Source organism: Ascidiella aspersa, chromosome 1 (genome assembly GCF_963924565.1).
Source record: "Ascidiella aspersa chromosome 1, kaAscAspe10.2, whole genome shotgun sequence".
NCBI lineage: Eukaryota > Metazoa > Chordata > Ascidiacea > Phlebobranchia > Ascidiidae > Ascidiella > Ascidiella aspersa.
The window spans coordinates 3,472,275-3,495,937 of NC_139447.1; the positions used below are offsets into that span (position 1 = coordinate 3,472,275).

Sequence of the window (23,663 nt, forward strand, 5' to 3'; positions counted from 1 at the left end):
AATTATAAAGCCTATTTTTAAAAATTGCGAGCAATTTAAGAGAAATAGAGGTACACCTCACAAATTTCGCGCTCGCTTGGCTAGCAAGGTTCGCCGCCACGTTTTCATACGTCTCCAGGTGCGCACCCAAGTAAAAAAGGTTAAGATACACTGCTATAGTCTATAGTGCGACAAAATATGTATACCAGGCATGACGAAAAAGGTGTGAGTATTAACATTAAGGAAATCGTTTTCCCGCAATGGTTTAGAAATGCAATTTTTGTTATTATTTGGTTACATTTCGGCAAGTGTTTCACAAAAACAAACTAAAATATATGTGCTTTCAATCCAACTATAGGCATTTTTAATTTAACACGCCCCTTCGACTAATTTAAGCTGCAAAAAGTGCAATTTTTATGATATTCTAAAAGAAAGTTTACTGAAATACATTTTGCGGTGATCTATTTTAGTATTTTTAATACTAATTTTCGCGATAAACCGTTCGTCCAAGTGTTGTAAGTTATTTCCATGAAAATTAGCTGCAGAGCTTATTAACTCAAATAGAAACCTGTTCTTAAATTAATCTACGTGCGGTTAAATCCATATTGAGCCGAATGGCCCATACTCACTTAGTTCGTGGTTGAAATAATCTTTTTCGCAATTATCGTGATTGACGCACTTGTGCTTATGGCTGCGATTAATTGAGTGCAACTGTAGGTCGCAATCTCACTTTAAATGGAAAGTTGTCATCGCCACATGAAACCACATGGCTTAACTGATTAAGTCGGTGATGGCCAAAAATGCAACTGTCTGAGAGAGATAAGGCCACCGGCATGTTTCATGTTTCTTTTTGGCACATTTTGACCAACAGATTAGCCTTAATTTCCCTGTATATATTATGTTTCGTTCGATGACCATAGTTTTAACTTTAATGCACAATTTTTTATATAAAGGAAAAATTATAATCCAGTCAGAGAGAAATATTCAACTAAAATACAGTATGTGGTTAGCTACTTAAAAAAAATCCTAGTTATAATCTCAAATAGAATTATCAACCAAAACACATTATGTAAGTTAGCTTATTTAAAAAATCCAATTAAAGTTTGCGCGAGGTTTTCTTAACCAAAAGTGGAAACATGTAAACTAAATCCACACATATTTTGTGAGATAATTAATTGCAGTCCAAAATTACAAACTAAAAATAGAATTACATGAACCGCGTTCCGAGTTTATTTTAAGTGCAGTTTAACTCGCGTTCGAAGCTGAATTCTTCAATATTGAACTACAAACTTTTATTTTGAATAACCTTTTCATGAATTACACCTCCTAGCAGTGGAGTTGGCGCAAGTTATAAAGTCGTAATCGCAAAAACGCTACTATTTAACATAGATAAGTTCACCGGCATGTTATCATGTTTGTTTACCATCTCATCTTCTATCCGGCTTATCTTCAAGTTGCTTGACCGGTTGAATCGGTCGGTAAACTGACTTAAAAAACTTTGCAGCGGTTTCGTTTCTTTGAAGAGCGGCAGGTTTTTAAAGAGGGACATTCTATTAAACTCGAGGTGAAATAAAACCTACTGTTGAATTTGTTGTGAGCCGCACAGAGACATTAGGTTAGATGAAAAGCTGACATGGAAAAAAATATCAAAGAACTTATCGTAAGGGAATAAACGTTGACACAATTCTCTAAACCATTGGCTTACGACCTTTCATGGGCTCCCTATTTAAAGGAATAAGACCAACATACACAAAATACACATCTTTGTAAAGTGCTGTATTTGTCTAATTCTAAATATGCTAATCAGGTGGCACTATGTAAAGACAGATTGTATTGAATTCTCGACAAGCTTTTGCACAACCGTGCTTCATCACGTCAAAGTATAAATTCTATTTTTGCTACGTTAAACAGAGACGAGAAACTGCAGTTGGGCTAAAATAGCGACAGATTTCCAGATAGGGCATTTTCTCCCGCACAATTATATACGCTGCTTTTGCGGACGCCGCGTTACTAAATGCATACCTGACAGTCTTATAATTACGTTTAGCAGCGAAAGCTGTAAATGTAAAAATAACGTGTTTGGCCAATTGATCTGTGCTGGGTTAAACCAGTGGGCAATTATTTCTAACCGCGGGCGCAAGAAACTTGAAATGCTGTGGCAAAATTAGGATCTCAAATACACTCAATATGACGCCATACTCTGACGACATAAAACAAATAAGCTAACGAACTTGTTATTACCGTACGTTTGGAGTTGTGCGAAAATGTGCAATTTTAGTCACAATTAAAGAAGGGCACAAGACGTCTACTGCAGTCGGCGACCCAGTCAATTAAACGGCGACTCATACTGAGGAATTGTTTGAAATACAGGTATTTCGGTAGCGCTCAACGCTTCGGCAAATAACCTATACCGAAACTGCACACTCTCTTGTAAAGAAGGCATTTAAAAATGATTGAAGTCCAGGTCAAGTATTTGCAAATCAGTTATGTTTCATAATATTTAACAGAAACCAAATAAAACCACAGTCTAACAATTGCCGTACAGAGGCGGAGCCAGGCCATGCCTTTTTGCCAACTTTACAGTGTAAATACCAAAAAAACATTCGCGAACGTTTGTTTTTCTACTATGTTTGGTCAATTTTAAGCAAATTCATTCAGTCCCAAGGTCATAGACTCGACGAAGTGCAATTTCAGTTAAGATAGACTATACATGTCAGCAGGTTTTTTTTAAGGTTTGGTTTGGGTGACCGCTAAGTAGTTTTAAGAGACCGCAAGTGTTTCATTTAAATACCAAAAGTTGCAAGTCCAAAATTTGGGAAACCGCTGGAGAAATTTGGAGGAACGTTTCGGTCCCCAAAACACCTTTAAAAAACACTGCATGTCAGTTAAAATTAAACACACGTGTTTGCCAGCAATATCAAAATCTTTTTCAGGTACCCAGCGTGTCACGTACCCTTTTACACGAATTTTTGCCAATTTCAACCGAATTAAGGTAATTTTCATTTACATTTAGAGCACGAGTTCGCTCGAGAACAACAGGTCTTTTTAGGATTCATTGTTTTATGAGGTTACGTCACAACGAAACTTTGTGACGTTGTTCCTGAAAACTTTATGGCCCTTCGGAAAAACAATTTTAGGTCCGTCCCTGTTGCTATAGCAACTAGTTTATAAACTATTAAATTGGTAACTACATAAGTTCCAATCAATAACACAATGTAGCAAGCATTGGCGTCATGGTTGTTTCTCGACTTGCTCCTCTCTGAGCCTGTGAAGTTCAGTTGGTAGAGCGACCGTCTCGGTATACAATTAACATGTGATCAAAATACACCGATGTATCTGGTTATTCCGATGGATCTGGTTATATAGCTATCAAGATACTCAGATAAAGCAAAGAATTGCTGATAATAAATTAATAGATGAAATATGTTTTCTCTATTTTTTTTTTTTTTTTTTTTTTATCGTCTTTTCGTGAGTTCGAACCTCACTGCGGGCTAGTTGTTTTTTGCCTGTATAATTGATCGACAGATTCGGTGAGTCTGAGATGGCTTTCTGTGCCATTAGGTGTATAAAAGTAAAACTTCAGAACAACTTTGCCGATGACCACTAGTTGTAGAAAGGAACAAGTTTATTTTTAGTCACAGCAAACGTACATTGGTCAAGAAACCACAAAGCACTTTTCCCACACCACAGCACCCGGCCACACCACCTACCTACCCAACAACCAAACTAAAGTCATATAAGCTCTACTGCATAGTTTGAAAATTCATGACTCATAAGAACAGCAGATAGCCTAGCAGTGTTAGTACCGATATCAGTTTGACAAAAGGATATATTTGCAAGGAAGGCATAGACCGCTTCCGGAATGGCTGATCCTTAATGTATATTAGTTTCAAGTTTTTATAATGGCGGCAAAGCTTTGCTACGCAAAAATCTTTCCATGATCTTCGTGTTTTTTTCCACTCTCTCTCCCTTTCTCTCTCTATTCTCAGCGATGCCTGTAGCGGCTCGGGGCATACATTGAAGAGCTCTTCATAAAACAAAAAGAAACAACCAGTTGAACCGATTTTTAAAAGAGTCCACGAATACGTCGCCCTTTTTTCAACGATTTTAAGTTTTTTTATTTCTAAATATTATGCCCAGGGCCGTATTTTTTATCCAGGCATGTTTTGGCGTGTTTTTATAAGATAACGCGATGACTGGCCTATTATCATTTACACCAGGGGTTACCAACGTGGCCCCCTAAAGGGGGAAACGGCAACTCAAAGGAGAGACGACAAACCGGATTGGGCTTTGAGAAAGATAGTTTGGCCACATTTTTAAGCAATTTGCACCCTAAGCTTAATTAAATTGTCATGCCATTGCTGTTGCAACATATCGTTGTGAATGTGGGCTTTCAACAATTGCTACTTCTAAAGACAAAGCAGCGTAGTGTCTTGGATATTCAATGTGACATGCGGCTGGCTCTTTCCACCACTAAACCAGCAAATAAGACATTGTCAGGGCTAAAACCAGCTCAAAATAATTTCTTGCCGGAACGCTTGAAATTTTTTTATAGATGACGAAGTCATAAAAACAGGTAACCTTGTCAAACCTGACCTAACTTAATAGATGATCTGCCAAATAAATTTACCTTGTTTGACGTATTTTCGCTCTTACATTGGCTGTTAGGCCTATGCGTTTTATTTAGTTTGTGCAAAGATATTTGATAAATGGGTACATTATGTACAGATCTAATGTAACTTGATAATAAATTGTAAAGCCAAACTTCGACATTATTTTGAGACGTTTCCCTACGAACTTGTATCATCTTCATGTGTTCGTATCGAAACGTCTTAATCAAGATAATGTCAATCTACGCGACCTTTTTGGCTTTGTAATTCATTACAACCTACTTTGACAACGTAAAAATGTAAAACTCTATTTACACTGCACTTTTTGTCTTCGGCAATGAAAATATTCCAGGCCTAAATTTACCCCTATATGCTCATCGGGCTGTGGAGAGCGCATCCCAATACCTATCCTCAGCCTCAACGTCGAACACCGTGTCGGGACTTCCCCCGCCGAAACGGCGCCGCTCGGAACCGGCGGGTCTGGCAGACGATAACATGAGCACGTCCCCCTGCCTAGCTTCCCCTCCCAAACTATTTACACCTGTAGGTTTGTTGGGTGTAAACCTGAACTTGGCAGCGGCGCTTTCACTTACGGCCTGGTGGTCCCCCTTACGCCGGGGCTGCAGGTGGGGCCTCCTGCCCTTGCCCCCGGTCGACTGGGCCGTGGGGAGACCCGGGTTCCGCTTGCTCATGATCGGGGGGAGGGGCAGGTGTTCCCGGGGCGGTGGCGCCGCGATGCTGAAAGGGTTGTGGCCGTTTGTAAAGGCGCTTGGAGGCTTTGGGGCGCCAACGTACTGGTACAAAGGCTGCTGCTGTTGCTGGTTACTGTAGTCGCCTTGCCAAAGCTGCTGCTGCTGCTGCTGCTGTTGCTGCTGGTGGTTAAGAGGCAAGCGCTGCTGGTCGGCGCGGAACGTGGCCTCCTGGAAAGGCTGAAGGTAAACCTGCTGCTGCTGTTGAGGTTGCTGAATGACTGTACCGTCGTTCCGCGGTGCTGTGAGTGGATAATTTCCATAGCCGTTTAGTGCCAAGTCCTGTACAGATGCTTTTGTCGCGTTCATAGGCACCAGGTTGGTCGCTTGGCCGCTGTAGCTTGCCATTGGAGCAGCGGCCACTGACATTCGTTGCTGTAGGTTGTTGCTGTCCACTGTACGGTCGTTGGGTGAGCTGTATAGGTCGTGGATTCGTGGAGAGGCAAGGTACTGCCCTGTCTGCTGCTGCTGGTTTGGGTTGTAGTTAACCTGTGGTAAGATATAATGCTATAGTACTTATTGGATGACATTATTGCGATTATTTAGCTCGGCTAGAATGACGATTACACGATGGGAAATACGTATTTGAGTTGAAATATTTTTTGCATGGAAAGTTGCACTAACCACAGACAATATAAGAGTAAAGAACAATTTGCGGTTTTTGGTCTTTTAACGCTTGCTTTATCTTCCTAACTTAAATGGTGCTGTTACCTATGGATGTCCGATAAAACCGGATGAGAGACGATACCCGATGCCAAGTTGTATCGTATCGATACTCCGATATTACGATATTAAGAAAGTATAGCTGCCGATACCAGATACACTCGGGCATGTTTTGTGATCCAACGTTGAGTTTTATACTTTTTTACAAAAGTAAAATTATCAAAAATAAATTAAATTGAAAAGGGAAATCAATTGTAATGCAGTCATCAATGTGATGAGCTTAGTCGGCCATGTTAATGACGTAATTTAGCATCGGCTTTTGCCCATAATTTCGAGTATGGGTATGACATTCCTATCCACCGGCCAACTGTAAACTGAAATACGAAGGTTTCAGATTTTCGAGCAAACTGGAACAAAATCTTCACCTGTTGTGGCTGCAGCTGATTTGGAGCCTGGTTTTTAAAGAAGTCGCCGTCGACTGAAATCATCTGCGGGTTGTCTTTTGTGTGTTCGTCCAAATCGCGGGCCAGGGTTCGGATTTGGGATTCAAGGTATCTGATTAAAAAGAAGAACAACTGATTATGCAAAATATATTAAACATAGAAAATTAATTCTGTGTATGGTAAATAGATTGGCGATTGCAAGATAGATACGTTGACTGTAGCGCTAGGAAGTTTTTTTTTCTATCTTAGCCTACCCCACTACATTGTCCAATTTGACGTCACAATGCACGTGACCAGCGTCCACTGACAACGTGTGACCAAGACCCGGACCAAGCGTTTTTTAGCGTTTCGTTCTACGATATACGGCTTTTATACTAGCGGCTTAAGTCACCGTGTTACGTTATCGTGTGAAAAAGCATTTAATACCAGGAAAATCGAAAAAGGTGTAAAACACCAACATGCAACCTACTTCAAATCAAACGCAAAATTAAATAAAGCCAAAACTAAACATTAAGTGCACCTGCAGCAAATCGAGATGACCCCCTTGACCTGCAAAAACTTGGCTGCTGCCAGGATATCATGCACAGCTGTCGGTTCGATCTGTAACTTGGAAGTGTACATGAAATCCAAGATGGCGGCAAAGCTGTCGGCAGTCACGTGACGTAAGAAGACACCATCGTTCTCGTTGGAAAGAAGCGACCTGAAGTAGACTTGGACAGTCAGAGAATTCTAGGGTACACTATTCACGGGTCTGTATTGTAGCTTGATAATGAAATGCAAAGCCATTAATTGAAGATGATACAAGCTCGTATCGAAACGTCTTAATCAAGATGATGTCGATCTACTCGACCTTTTTGGCTTTGCAATTCATTATTAAGCTAGAAAATTCTAGTTGTTTAATTAAAGAATGGGAACAAATTGCAGCTAATTACAACTGTATTCCAACTTGTGAAACAAAAATTGCTATTTGGCGAACGGCGTTTTTAGTCTTTAAGTCGGAACAAAGAGCTTGAATTATTGCTCGTTGGTCAGAACGACATTTAGGTAAAAATTTCAAGTCTAAAAAGCATAGGCTACGCTAAAATGTAGATATATTACCGCAGAAATGTTTGCTTATGAGAATAATTCGCGATTTAAACTAAATTTCTTGTGGATAATTAAATGTAAATTCTAGTTCGGATTCTATATTATTTCCTACTTTTCAAAGAATTCGGTAGTTCTAATTGACTCTAATACAATTTGAAAAAAAATTCCAATTTATATGGAAAAATAAAATGCTTTAATTGCAATTATAATCTAATGTCAAAGTGCGAAAATAAATCTAGTTTGTCTTACCTGAAGTAAGCGCTGCTTGTGGACAAAACACATTTGTGCGCTGTGAAACGCTGATGCTCCACTAGCACTGTGATGTCACAGAACTCGCCGTTGGCGCGTTGACGGTTGAGCGACTGTGAGGTACACAAAAAATTAGAGGTCAACTTAACTGAAGCATTAAATGAAATACAATTTACAGTACAATATATATGTTCCGTGATCAAGATATTCTAGAGTCGTACTGGCCAACGATAACGGAACCTACACAAGATGCCTTCGTAGGGGCTTACCAAAATCAGCCAGCCAGCCTGATCAGGATTGGGCGCTCTTTCACTATTGTACGTGAAGCAAAAAAAAAATAATAATACCGCATACCACAACGCATATTGTTTGGGTTAGGGTGCGGGTTAGCGTTTGGGTGAGGGTGGGTGTTACGTGTTTATCAACACTTAAACACCCAAATTAGTTAATTGCCATAAGTCAAATCTTAGAGTTCATATTAATATTAAGTTGTCTTACGAATTTTTAAATAGGGCTTTAGATTAGCGCGTTCTAGCTTTCACATAATCAAATGTATTATTGGTTGAATAATATAATATTTCATGATGTAACGTTTTCCGTATTGCGTTCTCTCGCCTCGTTTCAAACTTGACATGTAACCTTTAATCTCGTAATCTATAACTGTCAGTCTTGCGGGCGGTTTTCTCACGTTCTGCAAAACAAGCCACTTGTTTCGCTGGCGTCTGACTCCCGCTGCAAATTGGCCTTAGAATAGCCGCTGTAATGCCTAGCCCTGTTTTCAGAGTGCCGGCCAGTCTTATTGGTCAAATATGACGTAACATTCGTGTTCTTTTTCTTACGTATTGGCTATATACATGTCGTTTCTCAGCGGCTTTGGGCTTTTCTCTAGAGAATTCTTTTGCGAAGTTTTAGCCGACAGTCGCTGCAATAGGCGGTGGCTGTCTGTCTCACATTAACTTGAAAATAACGTTCACTAATGCTATTTGATAACGTTTTAGTTTGTTGTAACAGTGGGTCAAGTAATATTATGTTTGTTATTAATAATAACTTGACCCACCCTCAACCAAACGCTAACCCTAACCCAAACAATATGTGTTGTGGTATGCGGCATTTGAAGAAAAATTTTTTTTATTAATTTTTACGTACAATAGTGAAAGAGCGCCCAGGATTGTAGTGCAAGCTAGGCCAGGCTAGAACACTGAAGCATGTTCTAAATATTATGTATTAAATATGATTGGTAGTTATGATCTTGTAATTGACGAGGTTTGTGTTAAATTGTTTAATAACTAAAAACACATCTTAGTGTACCAAGCATGCTTTTCTGCTCTCAGTATTTCAAGCGAAAACTCTTTAGTATATTTTGTTGAAAAAAAACTTGGTTTGCAGTCTGTCTTACCATCTTTTGATAAATTTGTTTAAGCCAAATGGTGTCGTGCGTATTGCACCCTCCAAAATTAGGCAAAATGTGTTTTTTCGCTTATCGTTAACATCTTTGGGCTGGTCTAGAATCCTACAACAGCGTTCAAATAATAAAGCAACGCATATTATTTGGGTTAGCTTTTGGTTTCGGGTAACGTTAAGAAATATTATTACATAATGAATATAAAATACTTGACCGTAACACTCACCGACAACCTAACCCAAATATTGTGCATGGCTTTAATAATTGTTTCAACGCTGTGGTAGAATTCTAGACCAGAGCCCAGTGTGTAGTGTTCTTAAGGTTACTCCTTTATGACGGTAATCTTAAGAACACAACACAGTGACGCCACGTGTAGATGTAACTTTGTTACAACTCCATTTCTAAAAATATCATGGGCGCCCTTAAACCACGCCTGTCGTCGACTGACCTGTAGTAGATTTTCACTGTGAGATGGGATGCGAAAAGTCCTTGGTTTTGCGGCTCCTCCATTGTTCCTCACAGCTCCTTTAGCTTCTTCCCTACTCTTCTCACTACAACTGGACGGCGTGCTGCTTCGGTCAGACATCAGTGCTTAACGTTCACAAACGCCAGGCGTGGATTTTTGTATTTACCTTTTAAACTTAATTTGTAGTAATCGCTATAAACATACGGTAGCCTGAGTAATACCACCAGAATGATTCTGCCTATAATTTATATTATGATTTCCAAGTCAGTACTTAAAAAAAAGCCCAATGTTTTTATCACTACAACTGGACGGCGTGCTGCTGCGATCAGACATCGGTGCTAACTAATGATGACCAACGCTAGGCGTGATTTTTATTGGTCTTTAAGGTAAATTCTGTCTACGTAGGTTGCAAGGCTGTCATAACCGTTGGACCGACCAAAAATAGGCTGCATAAAAAATCTTTGAATAAACAAAAACAGATCGTAAGGTCTAGGTTAAATAGATGACGCTTTTATTGGCGAAATTCGCGCTCTACGTTAGGTTTGGTTTTATTGCTACATTGTTTTACTAAAAGCTATAAAACCACTGGCTGGAATATTCTTGTGCGCTGAATAAAATGTCTCGTTATTATTTATCAATAAAATCCATGAGAAGTTAAAAAACACCATTTATCCTTGACTGAAAATCCTTGCCGTTACCTGTTACAGCCAAAAGTTCAACAGCAAGCAACGCTGTTTTGAAAAAGTTACCAATTCCATAATTCGAACGAAACCGTAGCGCAGCCTCTATTTACGACAATAAGCGCGATTGATGGTGTTGATTTCGACCAGCATTTAATAAAACGAAATTGGCTGAGAGCTCTTCAGCGCTTCTTCAGTACTACTCAGAACCACAACCACAAAAAACTCCATGTATCGATTAAATCCCTACAGCTCAATAACGCATATCTCATGATGCAGAGGTTCCCGAACTTTTCAAGTGCGACCTAAATTTTAGTTTTGTGAACACCTCGGCGACCCAAAATACGGATTACTAGTTTGAAAAATGCTAGTTTTCAATACATTTAATTTATTACTAGGAAACTGTTAATGGTTTACTGACGTTTTACACCACTGACCTATTTACCAAAAACAACTATTCAGCTCCAATATTATTTGGTAACCAACCCCAGTATTTTTCAGCAATCAAGATTGACTTGAATTCATACATGATTTATTGAAGGAAGTAACTTGCAAACCGACAATACTGCCCATGATGCAATGATTCAGTTCAATAAGACGAAACCAAAGAAATACGTTAGATGTAATAATTCAGTCTTTGTTGGGTTGGATGGAACGAACTTGAACATAAAAAAGTAGTTTTTACAAAAATCTAATTATTGGCAGATATGGATGTAGCCGAACGTCGCGACCCCATGTTTGGGTTTTACGCTGCCAGGTCAAGTTATAAGTTATAACGCATTTGGAGTGATGTGTTTCAATTGTTAGACTACCTTAGATTTTTAAAGCTTTCTAAAGTTCTTTCTAACCTGAGTTTGCCAAGATAAAAAACAACTCAAGACAATCGACGACTTGTTTCAGTTATGGGCCTCAATTCTTTCCGGCAAAATACGTCCACAATAAAAAACATCATTATTTAAACGCTCGTTTTTACAATATAAACAAAGGTGAGATACACTTGGGGCACAGTGCAACACAGGGCAATTTTTAGGAGGGAAAAGAACTTCTAAGAAGCCCAGGCGAGACCACAACCTTTTTCAATAGGAGTGGTAAAAGTTGACAGCACGGCGTTACGCGAAAAAAACTACTTTTGAAAGGCGTTTCAATAAAAAGAATTAGTCGTACCAGAAAAACATGCCGCTTTTTCAAGAGGCAATGTCCCAAAACTATGTTTGTCTTCTTTAGTTTTATTGTGCACAACATCGAACACTCTTTCATCTCTGTGTAGGAACGGGTCAAAAGCGGGATTATTAAAGATTTGTCATAAAATCAAATACGGATAAAAGTGTTCTGAACATTGCGGCACAAAAACGCTTTTCTCAGCAATTTCAATATGTTATAACATAAAAAGGCCAAGATCGTTTCTTCCATGAAAATGTTAAAATAAGTCAGCAGCGTTTTACAATAAAAAAAAACTCCAGTTGCGTATATTCTGTAACGTGTTTATGTAAGACACAGAGTTACATATTCTACTGCGAGTCTTTGGTTTTGAAAGGGCTCATTGTCACACCTGTGTCATTTCGGAGATTTAAAGTCTGGAAAAAGGCTCCCCGCAGCCATGCATAAACGAAAGAAAACATAAAAAGTTTTGTACAATTTAGTATAGCAGAGATATAGCATAACGGTAGCCACGTCTACAAGCCGATAATTGTAATTACTTTACATTTGAATCACACCTTTAAGGAGTTGCGAAACCAATTAGTTTGAAGAAACAGGTTTCAGAACCCTTTCTTGTCTGTGACAATTGGTGCCCATTTTTTTAAGGTGCATATTTTACCTCTACGAACTTGTAGCCGATATTATCTCGCATATACAAAATTTCGTCTAGGATAAAAAAATATGTCAGGCTATTAAGGGCAACAAACGCCTAAAATAAATAGAAGACAAAAAAATAGATTTTCTAACGTATCAAGCGTGCTTGAGGTAACGTTATATCGACCTTAAGGCTTAAGGTTGATAATAATTCCTAAACCCAGCGAAAATACCGGACTTTGCCCCCTTAATACTATAAGCAATGTTTAAGAAAAAAATAACAACGATAAATAAGAAAAAAGTGTATAACCTAACATTGACTAAAGCAGCACCGCATGTTTTGACAGCAAGAATGTACTTATTTTCCTAAATTAACAGGGCTGGTAAAATTGCTTGCAAATATTAAGAAAAATGCAGTTTTAAGTTGACAGTCGATATTTTGGAATAGTAAAACCGTTATGCTTGGGCCCCAATGGTTAAAACATGTAATAAGAATATCACAGCCCATACAGAAGTATGTTTTCAACAGTTGAAAGTGAATAAATGATTGTTCAAAACGTTTAAAATTTTACCTGCTTCTGTATGGGCAATGGGCTTTGATGTTCTTATTACGTCTTACTACAAACTATTAGGCTCCAATGTCAATAGCATAGCCTTTAAGTAAATAGGGCAGTCTGTTTCAGCAGTATTTTCAAGGTGAACTTCCCTTACGAAATGTTTCAAATCTTTACATAATAAATAAGTTGACTTGAATATAATTATTGTGTTTCGTTTGCATTAAATGGTGTTATGAGGTATAAGAAAACCGCCGACACAACTCCCCGGGAAGGTTGTGAGCCAATGAGCTAAATGCATTTTTGGTGCAAGTCTTTGGTGACCTTAAGAAAAAATCGAGTAAAACAATAAAAATATGTTTTTAAACAATCCCAGACCTGAAACGCAAAAGTACCACAACAACGAAATGCCTAATGTGGCTAAATAACAGGCCAGGCAAGTTTCAAGCTAATGAATATAGCTAAACTGAAATTAATCGCCGATCGTCTCACAATTAAAATGACACTAGAACAAGGTAAAAAAAACACTTTTTCTTTGTGACCCATGCCTCGAAATACAAATGGCATTTTACCGACTATAACAGTCAAAAAGTGGCAGTGGCCTACTAAGAGGAATCCGAAAAAAAATCGTCGACAGATGTGGCCTTGTTAATCCCGTTTGTTTACTCAGTAACAAGGTTGGTTAAATATGGTGGTTTAGGCGGCGAAGAGTTGGTTGACCCCTGTGAGTGTATCGACGCAGTGCTTGAACTTGTAGTCGTTGAGCTCGATGTATTGGTGGGCATCTTCCACTAACATGTCAAGTTTGTGCTCTTCGAAGTCGTCCAGCTGAAGTTGTTCTGCAACAGCGTTTAAAAATCCTCGGTATATTAAACTATATCGTCGAGTATAAGTCACTCAAAATCGCCTAACTCAAGAATGGTGACAAAAACAAACGAAAGGTATGTTTACTAAGGCGTAAAATAAAGTCAAAGTCTAGTCATTTGCAAAACAACTCAATTCCAAGTCTAGTCGTTTATAACTAAACGTAACTTTCCAGGACAAGTCAATCACCATAAAATATGTTCAGCAAAAAATAGTGTGAACCGATTAATTATCAAAATAGATTTTTCACTTTTGAACGAAAAAATAATTATAATTTTATTTAGCAAAAACACTCCTGCCTAAAAGACTAATATCAAGTAGCTTTATTTGCAAGAAAAACGGACTCTAGCCGGGTAATTCTTGATCAAATAAACGAGCCACCTTGCTTAGGTCGGCATACAACTGTTTATTATTACTAGGGCCATTTTTATTTTAACCTAAAAAAAAATTTTTTAACTTTATTTTTAATAAATTTTAACCTAATGAAATTGCTTGTTTCTAGAGGCCACAGTTTTTCCTTGAATTGATGCTAGTTACTCAGAGACATAATATTTTGTCGATTTCAGACCCAAACGTAATATTTTGTCTCAAAGTCAAGGTGTTTTATGGATTATAAAAAGTGCGTCGGGTTTTTCTGGCGTTAGATTTAGCCTGCTTAGGTATTTTTGTATTACAAAATGTCAGTAGGCTATTCCTAAAATCCAAACTGTTGATCTTCGAAAAGACCGCGTTTATGAAGATAAAGTGTTTTATAAGAATTATTTAAATACGTAACAATAAATAAAAAAAATTGGCAATTTGCGATAAAAGTTACTGCTGATCCAAGTGGGAATTGTGAAATTTTTCCTGCTTTTATGGCTTAATATGGTTTAGTTGTGTCGCAGTTCCTGATTTACAATGCTTCCACGACGATTTTCACAAAAATTACTCTCACGAAACACAAAAACTTTGGCAAAAAACAGAATTTGACAAATTTTAGCTTTATTAAAAAATTTTAACTTTATTTTAACCTATAAACTAAAAACAGTCCCCTAGGTGCTAAAAACAACTTTATTCTTTGATTTGTGGACATACGAGGAAATGTTAACTTTATTGACTTTTGCGGGCCCTAATTATTACTAGATATAGTAGGTGAGCCATCTTTTGAAAAGCCGAAACGTCAAAAAGACATATATCAGCTGTTCACCGTACCCATGGTTGTATAAAGGCGGGTTAAAAGGGTAAATGTTTAGTAATAAATTCCATGATTGGCACATGCTTCGTGTCACATTGTCATTACATTTGTAGCACATTATTCCCAGACTTGCCTGCTAACAAAACATGAATTGTAAACAAACGTGTCATATATGTAATTATGCATATCAGTACACTTACCTCTGATGAATGGATTAAATCTGTAGTAGGATCCGTTTGGTAGGAGGTCGTACATCACTGTGTGGACCTCTGTGAAGTACAAAACAATAATAGATTTAGATTATTTTCTCGCTAAAAAAATTAAACATAAAAACTTAATCAAAAACCAGATAAAAGCTATAAAGGAAAAATATTTTTTGTTAACATTTTTTTTTGTTAAAATGCTTTTAAAAATATAGATTTTACGCAGAAAATTGGCAAAAAATAATCACGAAAAGTTGGTAAAACTCACTGCTTGCATAGAAAATTATAGGGATTTTCGTACTACACTTGATTACTTTCAACGTCGTACAACAACGTATCAATTATTGGCCCTCCGTAAAAACATTAAAAATGTTACTATTTTAGTTTTATTGGTATGTTTTCGTATACCACCAAAGCAAGATGTTGGGTTTTGATCATAAAAAAGTAACTTTGAGTCGACCCAACATGGCTTGTTGGTCATAAGAAGGTGTGACAAGTTTACCCGGGCACAATGTGTGCGCACGTACGCACTTGTGCAATCAAATAAAACGTAATAAATCAGGAGGCGACAAAATAAGTGTTTCGTCAAAAATATTATAAACCGTGTGGAACTAGATCTGTTTCGCATTTTTGCCATTTGGAACGCAAATACGCGAAAAAGGTTTTAAGGAAACACTGACTTGTGCAAACAACTAGAACTAGATCACTAGACTGATTGAGGATGTAGAAATGTATAATTGTTTTGAGCACACACGTTGTCTGTGGTCTAATACTAATATCCACAATACACTAAACACAGTGACAAGCGGACAATAATACAACAACCTATAGGAATTAGCGGCGACAATGTTTACACTAGTTCATCACAGGCAGGTTCGTTTCCTGCTCGTGTAGGCTTATCGACTTTGTAATGCGCAATTAATTACCGGCATTTTGATCAACAAGCTTTGACGAAAATGTTAGCTTGTGAATGTTGTTATCATATCAAGAACATACAAGCTAAACATTGCTGTGGGTTAAATAATATCTGACTTGTCAAACGGCAAATATATTGCCCCAAAAAAGATTGCCCGAATATATAATAAAAACGTAGCCTGTTATAGAAAAAATCTCAAAAAACACCCATTTTTAATTGCTGAAACACCCCGACGCACAAATGTTCTAAAAAAAACTAAAAAAATCACAGCAAACGCTTATACCTGACACGCTGGTTGCGCTGTCCACAACTTTGAGTAGTTTATCCTTGAGGGTGAGAAAGTCCTCGCTTGTGGGACCCACGGTGGGTTCAAAGCGTCCGGTTCCAACCGACACAACGCACTGGATGGGCGCGTTCGGCCAAAGAAGGTGGCATTCGTTCAACGCAACACCTGTAGGGTTGTTGGTAAGTAGGCCGCCGTCCTGAACACGAAAGTTTTTAACGTTAGCGTTGCTGTATTTACTTGGGTGTTTAAATCAGGACTGCGGAGTCGGAGCTCGACGTAATCCGTTAATTTTGTTGGAGACGTGCACATGCACAGTACCACATTTCGAAACTGATAAGGCTCAAACTGTAAATTTTTAAAGCGGAATAGCAAATGGTAAAATATTTTCTAACCGTGTAAGGTGAATGGATGAATTATATGACATTCCTTTAAGTGGATTGCTGAATATCCACTTTATTTTAGTTACGTAATGGGTAAAACACGGGCTGTAGAGTCAGAGCTGGAATCGAAGCTCGACCAAATCGCACATTTTGTCGAAGTGGAACTCGGACTCGGGTTCAATTTTTTGGCGCTGTTTTTCAAGGAACTAAAAAACCTCCTATTTCGCCCAAAAACACGCACAAGGGACCAGACAAAGTGTTCTGCGTTCACAAAATACCGGATAAATGTGTGAGGTTTCTCAAAATGAAAGGGTATTGGGCAATAAACATCAGTCAACGTCTTTAGCAATTAGTCAAAACGACTCAAATCTTGTCAAGTGATGTCGAGTCTTTTTAAAACATTAAGTTTAGAAGGTCGCTGTCTTGAAAAACATCAGAAAAATATTATAGTTCTATCTATAGAAATTTTTGATATAAATTGCATCCCACCTTTAATAAGTGATGCTTGAATTGCTTTTCAGTCACATTAACTGAAGATGATACAAGTTCGTATCGAAAAGTCTTAATCAAGATGATGTCGATCTACTCGACATTTTTGACTTTGTAATTCATTATCATCGGAAAAATATTATTATAAAAGCAGCTGCTGTTAAGCTAACAATTCCCACCTGGTGAATGTTGTGGTGCTTTTTGAACTCTTCAAAATACCCGGGTGCAGCTGATGACGCTCTTACCGCTTCCCACATGGTTCCACGGCATGTGCCAGGCCAGTGGGTGAGACGAGTGCCAGGGACAATGCTGAATACAAGACGTTGTGTCGAATTTTTAGCAGTGTAAGTAACAAGTCAGTGAGAATAGACCAGGTTTGAAACCAATTACCAACTTGCCTATAGAAAGAGGTTGTCGATTTTTAGTCAAACAGTATAAACAGGGTCAATTGATTGGAAAACAATCTTGTGTTCTTAGTTGATCCTTTGCTACTGTGTTCGCACTTTATTTTATTTATCTTAAATTATCTTATTTATAAAAAAAATTATCTTATTTATAAAAAAAATTATCTTATTTATCTTATTTTGTATGTAGCAAGTCAGTTAGAATAGACCAGGTTTGGTACCAACTTAGCAACTATATTAAGAGATTGTGTTAAATAAGTGACATACTATATTTCTGAAAGCTAAAATGCCAAAGAGCTAATGTCTGTGATAGGTCAAAACGGGTACCGAGTACAATGCTGAATACAAGATGTTATCGATTTATTAGACAGTGTTAAGGGTCAACTGACTTGAAAACCATTTTGTGGTATTCGTTAATCCTATGCTACTGTGTTCGCATTTGTATGCTACTGTGTTCGCATTTGTATGCTACTGTGTTCGCATTTGTATGCTACTGTGTTCGCATTTTGTGTTTCGCATTTTACAACAATTAAAAAATCACAAAACAATGTTAAGGCTTATTTTTTGCTTGCCTAAAAAGACATTGTATATTTCTTGAAACTAAAATGCCAAAAGAGCTAATGTCTGTGATAGGTCAAGTAATAACTGACACTAACAACAGCAGATGTCGAACATAAACGATTTAAATCGATATGTTTTTGTTCCATAATAGTAGGGCCGGTAAATTCGTATTGAAAAACGGTTTCGAACAGCCTAGTGACAAATTTAATGACTATCAAAAATGTATTAAACAAATCAAGAAAAGACATACTAACCAACTACAATATATTTCAGACTCTTGATGCCAAGTCCAAAATAAATATTTTAAATTAACGTAGTTGTCACATTTCCTACGTTTATAGCAGACAAATGTGTAATAAACAACATATTATATGGTTTAATTGCGGACGGTAACACAAACTAAAGTTCCACATGGTCAATTTGTATATGATTCCCGCTATGGAACATTAAAAACTAAAGAGGCCTGTAGACTTTAGGGAACATTTGAAATCCAGAAACACCAAACTGCAAAGCTGAACTTAAAGTTCAACAAACTTTCAAAATACAAAGTTAAACAAATGGGTCAAAAGTGTAAAAGATCACAACAGTACCTGTAATTTCGCCACACGAAAGGCTTTAGAACCAGTCTGTTGACCAAAGTGGAAACTGCGCTACATTTTGGCGAGTCCTCATCAGCTGCTGTTTCAATGAGAAGTTTGTCCCCTTAAAAAAACGAGATTCAGTTAAACACACAAAAATTCATTTTGAGGTTGAGCTATGGTGTCATATGCCTTTCGGCTGAAAAAACAAATCATATTACAAGAGTAACTTTTCGTGGCAGTAAGGTATGCTTGATAAGATTGCTTATGTTAATAATCCGCTTGTTTGTTTATAAGATGACACATCATCTTGTGCTCACAAAATAAAATCATTTGAAAACTTGAATGATGTATTTCTAACTTTTATATATCATGATAAAACTGATTTTAGTCAATAAAGAAGTACTTAGTTCATTTTTTTTTCAATAAAACGGCAACGAAATTCATTTCACATTTCTTGCAAAAACATTATTCCGAAAATAGTAGGCATCATTTTGAACGTTTCGAATAACTCTTTATTCATTTTCAACACCACTGCCTTCTCACTATGTTGAAAACGAATAAAGAGTTATTTAAAACGTCCAAAATGATACCTACTTCTGTTTGGGCTTTAATATTCTTATTACGTCTTACTACAACTTCCAACCATTATGCTCCAAAAATATTAATCATAGGAAAGTTTTTTACATAACGTTAAACATACCGAACACAGTTTTGAGTATCTTCTGAAGTGTCTCAGTGCTGTAGTATGCGTGTGACGCGATAAGTTTACCAGTGCCGACAATTCGATTCTGTTGGAAAACTTCGGAACCAAGACTCCTGCAATAAAAACACAAGTGTGAGAAAAGATTCAACTTTAAGTGACCTACTTAAAGAAAAAATAATTTGCCGAAATATGACTTTGGTAAATGATCAGTATTGTAAACAAGTCATTTTGAAATGACTGAAGTCCCACCCAAATCATTCGTAAAAAAGCTAGAAGTCCCAAGTCGAGTCTTTTTAAATAAATATAAGTCAAATCTCAAATCTTTGTCATAAAAATATAACGTTAAGCTATTGAAACTAATAATCTCCTCCGATTATGAGCAATAACTTGAGTAAAAAATAACATAAACGCAACATACTCGGCCATTTTGGCTTTGCAATTCATTATCAAGCTACATTACAGATCCGCGCATAGTGTAACCAAATATACATCTTTACCCATAAAAATGTTCTACATCATTGCTAAAAACATATGTTTTTCTACCTATAAATCTGTTCTACATCATTGATAGAGATTCGCTTAAGGCCGAGAAGAAATGCGAGAATAGCTCCAGTGCTCACTCCACAAATGTAGTCGAACATCTCATGAATCGGCTTTCCACTTAATGTCATAAGACGCCGCAAAATCTCCACCGCCAGAACTCCTCTAAAAATGTACACATTAAAATACTGCAAGGAAAAAAGAAAAAAGAAGACATATATAATTAAGAAAGCGTTGGTGATTTATAAGCAGTAATTGTTAGAAGCTATCCAATTTGCAAAAGTGCCATTTTCTGATTTATCATTGCATGTAGGTTTTTTGAAAGTAAAGGTAAAAGGACCCTACCTGCATCCGCCACCGTCAATGCACAAAACCCTGATTCCCTTTTGCTTTGGGGGGTCAACGGCCCCGAGGAGCGCCAGGGTCATTCTTAAGTTGGGCAAGATTTCCTCGTCCACTGTTGTGCGATAGACATGAATGATTTCTCGGACAGCATTCTCCTGTAAAAGATACGTAAGCTGTGCTATTTTGATGAATGGTTTGCTAAAAAAAATCAGTAACACAACAAATTTGATTTATCTTTAAATACCTTTACGGCAGCAATGCGTGTGTCAGGAAATCTCAACAAATGATTCTTTAAATCAAGAACGTGAAGTGCTATGGTCGACAGGTTGTTCGCATCTCGAATGCTCTGAATCAAGTATCTCGTCCGATTGTTGATTTCTACCTTTTGGGCAATTTTTGCCTTTTCATGCTGAAAAATGATATTAAATATACTATTGCTGCCAGGCATTGTTTATAATTTCAATGGAATTGTTTTTCTGGCCAAATTTTGTTAAAGTACCAACGATTCGACCACCTGTTCGGGCAATTTTCCTGAATGATAATAAACTAGAAAACTTTATAACATTAAAAAGCAACTTTTTTAGTTTTTTAGGCCCAAATTTGCTGTAGCTGTAAGAAGTAAATTTACCTCCAGTTGTTAGGTATTATGAATTTAATTGTAAATCACAGTTAAAATTCCTATATTAATTTGGTATTGGATCAGCTCTGTTACTTCTTATATTGTGTTATTATACTTTCTCATATTGTGTTATTATTGCCTTCTCATATTGTGTTATTAACTGGTAATAAAATTGTGGTTAATAATGCTGATAGAAGTATTATAAACTATGACATGAACAGTTGCATTAATATTAAACTTTTGGAAATTGATCAGTTAGTTAAATTTCTTACCTGAATGCGCATGGCAATCTTCTTTGCTTCATCCAGTTCTTTGTCGAGATCTTTTTTCGGTGAAGCCGGTGCACTTGAAGAAAACATGTACGGAATAAACTGGTACAAATTTTCTAACAACGATACGGGAGGGTCAGGTGTGGATTTTTCTGCTTTATCGCTTTCGGTTGTACTTTGAGAATCATCTGTGGTTTGACTCGAGGAAACTGTACTTCCCTTTTTAAATAAGTTTGACTGCGATATGAAGCTGAAAAAGCTGTTTACCGGCATTTCGACGGCTGTTTTAACAGAAGACAACAATGTTGGCTCTGCCTCTTGGACAACTTCATCCTTTGCAACTTTCTCAATCAGATAATCATACTGAGAGTTTGATTTGTAATTAAGTTCTTCATTCAAGGAGCTTTCATGAGGAATAGTAACATCAGGTTGAACATTAGAACCATTTTCTGATTGATGCACATCGTCAAAAGAGGTATCGTTATTTTCAAGACTTGGTGTTTCAGGTGATGATTTTATTTGAACTTGCTCGTTTAGTGCATTCGAATCCGAAAAATACACGAGAGGTCCACTTTTGGCTTTGTTGCCCGAAAACCAACCCTGCTTTGTCTGAGGTTGATTTACAGAAGTTGCGAGGTGTGGAATTTTCAAGCGCGACAACATCTTTTTCTGCGTGTAGTCCACAAACTGATTGATAGCGGAGGTAATTTGCGATTTTGTGCTCAGTGTACGAGCGGGCAGCAAAACAGTCAGCTGCATGCAATTTCGGCCGTTGTACGTAACACTTAACAGCGTGCATTTTCCTGAAGCAAAAAGGCCAGCAGGCGACGACTGCTTTCGTAGTTCGACTCTTGATTGGTGCCTGGCCCAGTTTGATTGTTGCTGCATCTGTGTTTCCATGTGTTTTCTGGGCTTTGCGCACGACAAGCAGATGTGACGACTTTGCAGCGAATGGGAAGTGACGAGAATTGAGGCTGCCATTATAAATCACCTAGAAATAAAGAATATTAATAACAATCCTTTTAAAGGTCTTTAAAAGATTTTCCAATTAAATAAACCGATTTTTTACAGCAAAACTAAATTACAGCAAAACAGTATTGTGGTAAAAGATCACTTTGGAATACAATACCCAGCATTTCATAATAACTTCCATAAAAATATCAATCAACAATCTTTAATAAAATTGATATTTTGTTAGCGAAACTTTTGCGAACAGGTAAATGTCATGTTTATTAAATCAAACGGCTTTGACATTTTTATTATTAGCATCAATTTGCGTTCTACATTTAGGTTTAACCATATAATTTTCCTCAGCACCCTAACCCAAAAAATATGCGTTGTGATAGGAATTTGGAACAGCGCCCATTACTAACTCATCAAATTTATATTATTTATAGAAGCAGTGGAACTGGATAGACTAAAAACGCTAAATCGTCATACTCTACTGGAAACACCAAAACTATGTATTCAGTCTTACTTTGATAGCCATAAATATGTAACGAATTTGTAGAAGTTTGATTGGACTATACACCAGCTTTACATAAACAAATAGCTAATCGTTTTCAGTAGGTTCACATTAAAGACAATCATTTAAATATTTTCTGGTTTAGATTTAATAGAAAGGCTAAGCCAACTGGGTAATTAGATATAGATTAACTCGCTTCTTCTGGTCAATAAGTGAACTATCGCTTACCTGCAATTCACATTAACTTGCCTCTAATAAACTGCGTTCCGTTCAGAGACAACAATAAAACTAGTGAAGAAAACAAACCAAAACAAAAAACTGGCGTATCTTTAAAGCAGGAAACCGCTCAGCCGTGACGGGGTCAGCTGATCACTACGCCTCTTTTCAGGGGTTACTCCGTGTCAAATGCGAGTGGGTTCACTTTGTGTCATTTTTCAGATACCACAAGATAACCTTTCGATATTTGTAATGATGCAAATAATAAACTCAAACTACTCAATAAGGTTGGATATTACTATTTTCAAACGTACAAGAATTTGCGATTAGAGTTTTGGTTTTAAACTAGGATTACATAATTCGGGACCTTTGGCTAATAGTAGGCACATTTTATTGCACTGAAGCTGTTTACATTGATATGAATTGGCGTCGATAAAAGGAAAAGTTGGTTATTATGGCGAAACTGGTGTTTGAATGCCCAGACTGTTCGCCTCTGCAAATGACGCTTCTTGGCGTTATTCTGTGTTTCTTATCACTCAAGCATTTTTGACATTGGCAAAAATTAATCAGTTGTCAAGGAGGCAACAGACACATTTGTTTTTACTAAAGATTATGTTTTAAAGAAAAAAATTCGAATTATGTCAGGAAAAATTACGACATTTTTTAAATGTATTAATGCTGTCAAATGTACGGTGACATATATAAACTTAATAGACACATTACTTACCAACCTTGCGCATGTTGGCCATTACTCGATTAAAAACAATACTGTTCGAAAAATAACATCGCAGCTTTGTTTTCGATAAAATCAGATGACAGAAGTATGAACTGATTACGTCACTTTTTCAGGCCCGGTGACAATTTGAAAACGTTCGAATGACCCTTTCTCATTGTGAGGTGTTACAATGGGCGTTCATTGTTAGTGGGCACTACACAATGATTTAAACTTGTGAACTTAATGTATCTGAAATATTAT

The 23,663-nt window shown here is 37.2% G+C and overlaps 2 protein-coding genes across 2 annotated transcripts; both read right to left on the reverse strand.

Moving 5' to 3' along the window:
- Window positions 1–4,963: 4,963 nt before the first annotated feature.
- On the reverse strand, window positions 4,964–9,767 carry LOC146166584 (uncharacterized). The gene is made up of 5 exons (XM_083390993.1): window positions 9,630–9,767; window positions 7,780–7,892; window positions 6,965–7,144; window positions 6,427–6,556; window positions 4,964–5,827 (listed from the first exon to the last, which is right to left on the reverse strand). The coding sequence occupies exons 1-5, from the start codon at window positions 9,765–9,767 to the stop codon at window positions 4,964–4,966; spliced, it is 1,425 nt and encodes a 474-aa protein (XP_083247119.1).
- A 2,774-nt stretch (window positions 9,768–12,541) lies between these two features.
- Window positions 12,542–21,987, reverse strand: LOC146166585 (calcium-independent phospholipase A2-gamma-like). The gene is made up of 10 exons (XM_083391016.1): window positions 21,010–21,987; window positions 20,363–20,527; window positions 20,119–20,273; window positions 19,777–19,938; window positions 19,231–19,346; window positions 18,540–18,651; window positions 17,164–17,293; window positions 16,113–16,311; window positions 14,911–14,979; window positions 12,542–13,511 (listed from the first exon to the last, which is right to left on the reverse strand). Exons 1-10 carry the CDS (start codon window positions 21,985–21,987, stop codon window positions 13,369–13,371), a joined length of 2,229 nt encoding a protein of 742 aa, XP_083247142.1. The 3' UTR covers window positions 12,542–13,368.
- Window positions 21,988–23,663: the final 1,676 nt, after the last annotated feature.